Source organism: Jaculus jaculus, chromosome 9, assembly GCF_020740685.1.
Source record: "Jaculus jaculus isolate mJacJac1 chromosome 9, mJacJac1.mat.Y.cur, whole genome shotgun sequence".
NCBI classification, from domain to species: Eukaryota; Metazoa; Chordata; class Mammalia; order Rodentia; family Dipodidae; genus Jaculus; species Jaculus jaculus.
Window position 1 is genome coordinate 23,573,977 of NC_059110.1, and position 11,394 is coordinate 23,585,370.

General features: G+C 36.7%; 1 protein-coding gene across 1 annotated transcript in view; it reads right to left on the reverse strand.

Annotated features, from left to right (window-relative positions):
• Positions 1-2,062, reverse strand: part of Vta1 (vesicle trafficking 1) — a 78,818-nt gene extending 76,756 nt beyond the window's left edge. Inside the window, exon 1 of the mRNA XM_004651156.2 lies at positions 1,913-2,062. Coding sequence (XP_004651213.1) covers positions 1,913-2,024 — 112 coding nt within the window. The 5' untranslated portion in view covers positions 2,025-2,062. The remainder of the gene's footprint in view (positions 1-1,912) is intronic.
• Between the last annotated feature and the right edge of the window lie 9,332 nt (positions 2,063-11,394).

Here is an 11,394-nt window from a genome sequence, read left to right on the forward strand (position 1 = left end):
CAGCTATAAACCAAAGAAACCAAGTAACTAAACCAAATCAAGGCTTAGAAAACCAGAGACTGATAAATTGGATATACTTAAACTTAAGCATTTTGGGGGAAAAAAAAGGACTTCATAGAGAAAAATCAAGCTGTGAACTGGGAGAAAACATCTGCCACACATATAACAAAGGATTGGTATATATTAACAAGAGAAGACAGTTCAACAGAAGAATAGGCAAATGCAGTAAGTAGGCATTTCAAAAGGAAATCACACATGCTTAATTAACATATGAAAAGATGTTGAACCTCATTAAGACTCAGAGAATTGCAAATACACTCCAATGCAACACCATTCACATTGACCAGATTGGAAAAAATTAAAAGGTCTAAAATAACATCAATGTGAGTATATCAGTGTTCATTTTATCATTCCTTAAACTCTGCATGGGCATTAGGCATACTCTCTTAGATGCATATGCTTCATAACAACATTTTCATTAAGAAGCAAGTGGACTTTTCTATCAAAACATTTTCTTATACACCTGGAGAAAGCAATTACTCTGAAATAGAAATGGGCACAAAAGGCAGACTTTGCAATGGGCTGGAAAGGTTCTACCACGTGAGGATACTAAACAACTGCACCCTATTTCATGCATATCTACAAGGCTGGGCAAACAAGGCTGCAATTTTAAGGCTCCTGGGATTTCTTTAACAACAACAACAAAATTAAACAAAAGAAAGTGGGACAAGCTTAAAAGCAAACAAAGAGTGAGGACAATGACGCTGGAAACAAGAGGTTCCAGGGTAGACACAAAGGTATAAAGATAGATACATGAATTCGGACTAGTTTTAGAGGGGAACAAAGGGCCGTACTCCACTGTTCTGACACATTACTTCTTTGTTCTTATCATATCAATTTCCTTCTGGGTTTATCCACTGTGGTGGTGTCCTGGCTCCTTCTGAACAGACCTCTGTACTTCTATTGCCTCTATAGGGAATATTGTTTCTCAAATGCGCATGGAGGCTTGTCTTTCACCCCTTGGCTTCAAATGTAAGCTCAACATTATCAGATCACTTTGAAAACGAAATCCCCACTACAAGCCTCACGACAGACCTAGTAATCCCTGCTTCCTTTCTCCACCTTATTTTTATTTACATTTCAACTCAACATAATATGTTATTGTGGTGAAGTAACAAATTCCTACGGTATAACACTTCTAGGAACTGTAGCTAAATGTCTGAACGAAGTTAAGACTTCCTCCCCTCAGCAGTAGATGACAAATATCGCTGGGAACGTTGCAATTAAGCTTTACAACTCCAGGTATGATTAAACCTAAAAATTCTGTGCGGTGGAAGAATGCATTTTGGATACAAATGGGGGGGGGAGAGAGTCAACTTCAATTAATTACCAGCAGACATCCTATCCTCCACTTCGGGCTTCAATCGTTTAGATATTCAGGAATGGGCCTGCAGGCTGTCATACTTGCTGCCCTGCGTTTATTTTGATGTTTCCGACCCTCTATTTTGCTTTTACAAAACCGCATCACCTTTTGAGGTAGGCTCTTTCTTTTGAAACCCATCTCAACGGCTCGACCATCCAAGGTTATTTAAAGATAGGAAGCTTTTACGTAAATATGTAAGGACTGTGTTCAGAGGTCTCGAGCCCATGTCAGTGGTACGGTATTTGAATCGAAGGCGGGAAAGACTGAGGACAGTACCGGTGCTAGACAGGTTTTCGGCCTTTCTGGGGCCGGCTGGTAGGTCAGTACCCAGGCGAGGCGGGGCTCGGGCATCCCCAGGGAGGGGCAGAGGTCAGGGTCAGGGTCAGGGTCAGGGTCAAGCCAGGGGGCGGGGCGTGCCCAGAGAGCCAGGGCGGAGTGGGCCGGGCCTGCCGCCGGGACGGGAGGGTGCGGCCACCGGGACAGACTCACAGTAATAGGCCACCACAGGGTCCCGCTTGTCATGCTCCTGCGCCGTCCTCAGGTGATGCTGTATGCTCTTAAACTGTGCGGGGAGCGGCGGCAGCGGAGCGAGCGCGGCCATCTCCACTCTAGGAAGAACCACTTCCTGCTCGCGGGCCACCCGCACTTCCGCTTCCGCCCGGGCGGAGGAGCGCCGGAGCGTTCTGGGAGAATCCCGCCCATTGCTCCGTTCCTCGGCGACCCGGCCGACTACGGGGGCCCAGTGGGGACACGTCAGTTCAAAGGCAATTACAACCCGGAATAGAACGAGCGTCTCTGCGGGCGGTGTGTTGTACAAGGTACCAGCGCTCCCTGCTGGTCAAAGCGTATTATTTCCTCTAATTTGTTTATTCAGCTCGTAACAAAAGCGAGGGCATAAAGGGGAAAATGAGAAAATGGTACTTACAGACTATGAGAAACAGAAGAGATGGGAATTGATTTTGGCATAGTTCTGGATTTATCAGTTCTGGTTCCTCGATATTAATCCTGCCCATAATTAACCTTTCTGTGTGTGTGTGTGTGTGTTGCTGGGAATTGAACCTAAGGATTTGTACATGTTAGATAAGTGAACTATACCACTGAGTTACATCCCTGACATTTTAACTAAGTTTTTATTTTGACAAATCTTCGCTAAATTGCCCATGTAGGCCTTGAAGCTGCTGCTCTCTGCTTTGGCCTTCCTAGCCTCAGAGATTAAAGCTAACTAATAACCACCTTTTGTTTTCTCAGTTTAAATTTTAAAACTATTTTATTTATTATGAGAAAGAGGGGGACGGAAAGAGAGAGAGACAGAAAGAGAGATGAGGGCGGAGAGAAAGAGAGAAAATAAAAAGGGTGGTCCAGGACCTCTAGCCACTGTAAAAGAATCTGGCTTACATGGGAACTGGTTAATGGAACCTAAATGTTAAGATTCACAGGCAAGCGCCTTAAGGGTCAAGCCACCTCTCCAGCTCAATTTAACTAATTTTAATGGAACAAATCATTTACTATACAATTTTATAATCATTCAAATACAAAACCACATTGCAACCTTTCCAGACGTTGTAGAATTAAACAATTGAGGACACCTACGTGGATACAGTTGGAATTGGAGACAGCCACGTTTTTGACTTTAGAAACTTGAGTTTCAACTCTTGCATGAGAAATAATGAGTTTAAAATTTTAAATTAAAAATCTGGAACTCGCTGAACGTGGTGGCACATGCCTTTAATCCCAGCATGTAAGAGGCAGAGGTAGGAGGATGGCTCTGATTTCGAGGCTACCCTGAGACTACATAAAGAATTCCAGGTCAGGGGGCTGGAGAGATGGCTTAGCAGTTAAGCACTTGCCTGTGAAGCCTAAGGACCCCTGTTCGAGGCTTGGTTCCCCAGGACCCACGTTAGCCAGATGCACAAGGGGGAAGCCCTGGTGCGCCCATTCGCTCGCTAGCTCTCTCTCTCTCTCTGTATCTGTCTTTCTCTCTGTGTCTGTCGCTCTCAAATAAATGAATAAAAAATGAACAAAAATATTAAAAAAAAAAATTCCAGGTCAGCCTGGGCTAGAGCAAGACCCTACCTCGAAAACAAAACAAAACAAAAATCTGGAACTCGAAAAAGGTTCAGTGGTTGCAATACTTCAGTTCTCCATGTAAAACCAGATGCATAAAGTAGAGCAGGTGTCTGGAATTCATTTGTCATGGCAGAAAGCCCTGATGATCAGTCTCTAACCCTCCCTCCCTCTCTCCCTCCTCTCTCTCTCTCCAAAAATAAAGTTGTTGTTGTTTTTTTAATATACACGTGGAGGACATGTTGGATTAAATAACCTGAATTCATTTTCCAGCATAAACATTAAACATATGAAGCTTAAGAAAGGAAGAATTTTTCACTTCATTCTGGCTTGTGCATATTTTAATGGGGAGTGAGTAATCTGAGGTTGCTTAATCTTGGAGAATTATGAACAATTAGAAAAGTACTTTCATATTATTGTGTTGTAATGTTCCATATAGAGTTCAGGGGACTTGTTTTTTATACTGCTGACTCATATCAATGTGCAACTATTTCAACTCTATCAGTGATTTAAATTTTGTGACCTTTTTCGTCACATAATACTTACTAAAATTATTTACACTATTTACCACCTTCAATAGCTTTAATTACTTGCCTCAGTTTCTAATTTTGAGGTTTTATCCTAAAACTAATTTGGGGACTGGAGAAAATGATCAGCAGTTAAGACATTTATTTGCAAACTCTGGTGGCCTGGGTTCGATTCCACAGTACCCACATAAAGCAGATGTACAAAGTGGACCATGCATCTGAGGTTTGTTTGTAGTTGCAAGAGGCCCTGAAGCACCCATATTCTCTGTGCCTCTCACTCTGACCTTGAAAATAAATAAATAAATAAATATCTTTTAAAAAAATAATTTTCATTTCAATATATTTATATTTTTAGCCTTTTGTAAAACTTCCACATTGGCTTCCGTACTGGCTGAACCACAGTACATTCCCACTGGCCATGGATAGGTTTTATCCTTCCCACATCCTCACCAATATTTATTGTCCTGTTTTCTTAATGATAGACATTCTGACTAGAGTGATGGAGAATTTTCAACAGTTTTAATTTGCTTTCCCTAATATCTAAGGATGTGGAACACTTTATAATGTTTACTGGTCATTTATATTTATTCTTTTTTTTAAATTATTTATTTATTTATTTGAGAACGACAGACACAGAGAGAAAGACGGTAGAGGGAAAGAGAGAGAATGGGCGCGCCAGGGCTTCCAGCCTCTGCAAACGAACTCCAGACGCGTGCGCCCCCTTGTGCATCTGGCTAACGTGGGACCTGGGGAACTGAGCTTCGAACCGGGGTCCTTAGGCTTCACAGGCAAGCGCTTAACCACTAAGCAATCTCTCCAGCCCTATATTTATTCTTTTGAGAACTGTATTTAATTCATGAGCCCATTTAAAGATTGCCTGATTTGTTCAATTTTTGCATTTGCACAGATATTCTAGATCTTAACTAAGAGTCTAAGGTGTATTAGCAAAGGATTTTGTTCCCATTCTACAGTCTGTTTGTTCACTCTAGTGTTTGTTTCCTTCCCTGTATGGAAGCTTTAAGTTCATTCAATCTCATTTGTCAATTTTGGGATTATTTCTGTGCTATTACAGTCCCTTTCAAAGTCAAAGTGTTTGCATAGGCCTGTATTGTGAAGTGATTTCCTTATGTTTTCCTATAGGAGTTTGAGAATTTTAAGTCTTACATTAAGGCATTTGATCTATTTTGAATTGATATTTGTAAAAGGTGAGGGATAGTGATCTAGTTTCATTCTTTTGGGTGGAGATCTAATTTTCTCATCACCATTTTCTGAAGGGGATGTCTTTTTTAAACATAGGTTTTTGAAGTATTTATCAAAAATTAGGTAGCTGTTGCTATGTGGATTCGATCCTTTATTCCATTCCATTGGTCTCTATATCTACTTTTCTAGTAACATGCTGTCCTTGTTACTATATGGTAATATAGTTTATGATCAGATAGTGAGGCTGGACATAATGGTTCATGTCTTTAATCCAAGCACTCGAGAGGCCAAGGCAGGAGGATCACAGTGACTTTGAGGGCATCCTGAGACTGCAGAGTGAATTCCAGGTCAGACTGGGCTAGAGTGCGACCCAACTTCAAAAAAAAAAAACAGCAATAACAATAACAAAAAGATCAGATAATGTCCTTATATTGTTAGTCTAGTCTACTGTAATAATATATTTTTTACTATAAAGGAATGTTAACTTTGATGTATTTTATTATTCCAGTAGGCTTTTATAGCTTCTACAATTTTATCTGTATATGATTATACTTATCAAATAATGTTGTGATATCCTTTCTATGCTAATCTATGTTTTATTGCATTTGTTGAAGAAATATATATTCAGCATATTTCAGTTTTTGTTTTGTTTTGGTCTTACTGAGTGCCATTTTGAACCAATTCAAGTGATGAAAGTAGAGATACTTTCTTTTTTCTAGACTATCAGAAAAGTTTTCCATTCTTTTAATATTAAGTGGGATATTTTCTTAAGATTTCCTTAGATTGTTTTTAATCAAGTTAGACAATTCCCTTTTAGAATGAAAGATTTGGTTTTGCATGATAGTTAATCTGAGTTGTCAATTTGACAGGATTTAGATTCACCATGGAAATTATTCTCCTGGGGGGGTTTCTGTGTTAAGTAAATGGGAATGGAAAGCCCCTGCCTATATGTGGGTGGAACAAGTCCATGTGCTGGGGTTATGAACTGCACAAATGGGAGAAGCATAGGCGAGCATCAGCATTCATCTCTCCTTTGTGATTGTGGACTGCATATGGTCAGGAATTCCATGCTCCTGCTACCATGCCTTCCTTGCCATGGTGCCTGCATACCTTTGATATGTAAGCTGAAATGAACCCTTCTTAAGTCACAGCAATGAGAAAAGTAACTAATGGAGTTTATTTCACCATAAATGTTAACTTTTATCTGCATCTTTAAGATGATTGTGTTTTTCTGCCTTTAGTACAGTTCAGTTATATCAAGTGACTTTCAAGTGTTAAGATAGGACAACCTCAACAGTAACATGATATACTAGCTGCACATAGCTAGATTACAATTTGATAATATATTTTTGCTAGGAATTTGTTATACCAAAGTTATGCTGGTCTCATTAAGCAAAATGGAAAATATTTACTAGTTATTCCTATATGTGATCTTACTCAAAACTACTGGGAAGGTATCCCTCTTTATTCCAAAAGAGATTTTTGAATATTATCTATTCCATAAGTATATGATAATAGTCACCAGGAAGACAATCTATGCCTACAGTTTTCTTCATGGGAAGGATTTAATTTTTGAATTAAATTTCTTTAGTAAATAGAATAATATGCATATTTTCTGTGTATTTTATCAATTTATGTTTAATCAATCTTTAGTAATATTTCTTTCAAGGAATTGTTTTATTTCATCCAAGTATCAAATTTATGAGCCAAACACTATTTTTAAAGTGCCTTGTGATCCTTTTATTTCCCATTATTTTATTTATCATATGAATGCTTGTTAGTTGTTCCTTAATTATTGCAGAAGAGGGAGCGGAAGGAATGTCAGAGCCACATGTTGGGTCATGATATGCAGAGACATTTATCTTACCCATAACTGTGGGCTAACTCCATAATGCAGGACCCATATACCTCAACAAGAAGGGGCAATAGGGTAGGTCATGGATGAGCCTAATAATGGTACCAAACTGACTATATTTGCTGAATACAAACTAATTGATAAAAAATACTTCACAGGACATTCAGGATTTACATTACAGCATTGTAATAAAAGATATTGTACAAAAAATATGCTGAAATTTTTAAGTGTAATTGGATTTATTTTTCCTTTAAATATGTCTTTGCTTCAAATGTTCAGCAACTGATGGAATATGTGCTATTGTTTCCGGATGCAAGCATATGGTAATTATTAGAAAATGTATCTTTAATCCCTGCCATTCTTCTTTGACCTTGTTGGTTTTTCTCATAGTATAGCTACTTGAGCTCTCTGATACTTAGTGTATCATGATATATATATTTTTTCAGTTATGTAGTCATAAATTTATGTATTCATAAAATATTTAAATATTTTAAATATTAAGTCTTAGACATTTTAAAAAGGTCTTATTGATAATTTGATCTGATTTATACAAATACACACACATTTAGAAAATCTCCGTTATTCTTTGCAATGCCCTTATTATATTTATTGCAGCTACTTGTGTTAGGGTTTAAGTCTACTACCTTGTTTTTTGTTTGTTTGTTTTAAGATAGGGTCTCACTCTAGTCCACACTGACCTGGAACTCACTCTGTATCCACAGGCTGGCCTCAAACTCACAGTGTTCCTCCTACATCTGAATTCCGAGTACTGATATTAAAGGAGTATGCCACAAACCCAACAACTTAGTTTTGTGTTTGCTTATTTGTCTATTTTTTTTTCTCTTTTGTGCAGCTTGGGGCTTTGTTTTGAATTTGTTGGCTTGCTAATCAAAATGTTGTTGCTTTGTTTTACTAGGTGTCTTATATTGTACAGTATATCTATAATTTATCATTAAATTATCGTAGCATACTTTTAATAATAACACATAACTTTTCAAATATAATTATGAATGCTACAATGTTAAATTTCTATACTTCTTTGATTTTCCAAAGATTTGTCTATTTTATTATTTTCCATGGCGATTTTGGACTTATTTATGCTATTTAGTTTGCATTCTGATTTATAACTATTTGCTTCCTCATTAAATTATTTTTATTCTTAGTTACATTTTGAAAATTGTTTTTATTTTGAAGCTTGTATGTTAGCTTTTGCAGTACTTTTTGTTCATAATAGATGCATTTTTGTCAATTTTATGTACACTAAAATTTTGTTTTATCGTATGAGTTTGAATGTGTAATGTTCTGAGTTTTCATTTACAAATAATATGAAAATCTTCAAATTACTTATTTGTTGAAAGCATTTTATAAACATTCTAAAATCTGTATTAACACAAATACTTGATTTTGGAGTCAGACACACTCACTGAGCAACAGGGTCCCTGTTATTTGCTTTTAACAAGTATATTCTTTTTTGAATGTTTATTTATGTGTGTATGTGTATATGCACGTGCACGTGCATGTGTGTGTGCATGAGAGAGAGAGAGAAAGGTGGGGGGGGAGAGAGAGAGAGAGAGAAAGGTCATGCCAGGACCTTTAGCCACTGCAGACAAACTCCAGACACATGTGCCACCATGAGCAGCTAGCTAACCTGGGTTCTCAGGAATCAAACCTGAGTCCTTAGGCTTCACAAGTAAGCACCTTATCTGGTAAGCCATCTCTCTAGCTCTGTTTTTGAATTTTTAATATTTTATTTATTTGAGAAGAAAATACAGAAAGAGAGAAAGAGAATGGATAGGGACCTGGTTTTACAGGTGTATTGAGGAATTGACCCCTGAGCTATTAGGCTTTGCAAGCAAGTGCCTTTAAGCAGTGAGCCATTTCCCAAGCTCTAATGAAGATATTATGATTATTTGTTACTATAATTATATTTTGGTCAGAAAAATGAGTCATTGTATCTGTATGTGAATTTTATATATAGCATTTACTATCCCAGACCAATATAGTTGTGTGTTAATAACTCTGATATATATTAATAAAATGAAATCATAGGATAGTAGATTAGTAAGGAATGAAAGAGGTTGTTTAAACCAGCTCCCAATTTATATCTATTGTTATATACAATGGTATCTGCTTTTCCTAGTCCACTTGGTATTGCTATTACAGACTACTGGAGACCAGGTAACTTATAAAGAAAATACACTTATGTTTTTTAGAAGTCTGGAGGTTGAATAGCCTATGGACAAATGGTTGGCATTGCTTAGGGCTTTCTAATGGTGCCATAGGGTAGCAGAAGACATCACACATTTTGAGAGAGAAGAAAAGAAGATTAACTCTGCTACTATAACAAGTCTGCTTTTCAGATGATGAACACATTCCCTAAAATATATAGGAGTCTCATGAAATAATCATTGTTTAAAGATCTCCTCTTTCAACACTGAGGCATTGGGAATGAAGTTTCCAAAATACAAACTTTGGCAGAGATGTTTACACTGAAGCAATACTCTTTACATAAAGAAGTAGAGGTAAGCAGATGGCTAGAGATGATATCTTTTCAGGTTAAAAGGCTAGGGCAACTGAAGTTCAAAGGATATATTGTTGATAATGGACAATGGACAAACCAGAGATCTTCAGAGTAATGGGCCTTCAAGTGAGTCCTTACTAGTGAAACTTCTTCAGACATATTTCTAGCTATGGAGCAATAACAAATATCCATACAGGAGTAAGAATACATCCTTTCTTTCTTTCCTTGAACACATTCAAAACCTACTTCCTGTAGATACATAATTTATTTGGCTAGCATGAGTAAAATCAAGTGAAGCTTAAACTCAATGTTTTTGAGAGCAGTGTAAGGGCAATATATCCCAGCCCCTAGAGTAACATCTGATAGTGCACCCAGAAGGCTTTGCCTTGTCATGGGAAAAGAGCCCTTCAGTAAGGACTAAGCTGGTCCCACCTAACAAAACTTCAAACAAAGAAGAAATGCATATCTTATTTCCAAGGAACTTCAATGAGTTTCAGAACAAAATTTGAGAATATGAGTAAAAAAAAAAATCTAGCATCCAATAAGGTAACAGATGCAAAGCCTGAATTACAATTTAAAATTACCAGCTTTGCAAATATACAAGAAAGAACAAATGACCCAAGGTGGTGTGTGTGTTTGGGTGACACCACACCTTTGATGTTACCAATAAAGGAACACACACACACACACACACACACACACACACACACGCATGATTAAGCATTCTTATTTCTTATTAGTGCCATGGTTCAGTGATTCTAAGCAAACACTCCTTTTTGGGTGGGATATAATGCTAGTCACCACTGTCTAGGCATATCATTGGACCATCCAGTACAATATAATCTCATGTGGTACTATCGTATTTGATAGAGTTTACATGTCTCACTTATAAAACACCAGCACAAGGCAGTAGGACATAAAGAGTTTTAAATGATAAAGTGCAGATGATTATTGATAATATATGAAGATAGAAATTCACTGGACAGATATAAAACTGTCTTTGAAATAATTTCATGGCTATTGAAGAATTCTAGCTTAAAATAAACATAATTTTCCATTTCAGTAACCTTTTATATGAAACTTATTATTACTGAATGTTTATGGGCTCAACAAGAAAGAAGAAAGGCACACACATTATTATCCATAGCAACTTTAATGTATTTGGTAGCTATATTTCAATAAACATTTAATATTAAAAATTTCAAGGAAACAATGAGTATAATATTAAATATGTAATTGCTCCAATTCTTTCAGTTAGTGATCAAACCAGCAAATTACTCTTTAATAATTAATTTAGAGATTTTGTGCTTAAAGTTACACTTTACATCAATGCAAAAGTAATCATGCCCTCAAAAACTTCATGATTCAGTGGAAAAAGAAATAGGAAGATGAGAATTCTGGTTTGGTGGTATGACTTAGGGCACATAACTTAATATCTTTGAACATAAATTTTCCACTCTGTGTGAATGATAATAAATTTCTCTGTCCACAAAATGTTGTGATCAGTTAAGATTTTGTATAAGAGTATCCATAATAGTACATTTTAAAAATGAGTCAATATTATTGTTTTTATATATATATTATCATAAAATAGGTGATAAAATTAAAATAGAATGAAATGTTCAAAAAAATCCCTGCCTTAAAACTCATTATTATTTTATAGTAAGACACAAATTTCAGACACACCAAAGCAAGTTTAAAGAACAGACATTTATATGGAATTGAGGTACTTACTGAATAGGAGAAAAATGAATATAAATGATTGATAAGTAACTACAACCTGACAGTAGGTAATCAACTTTTG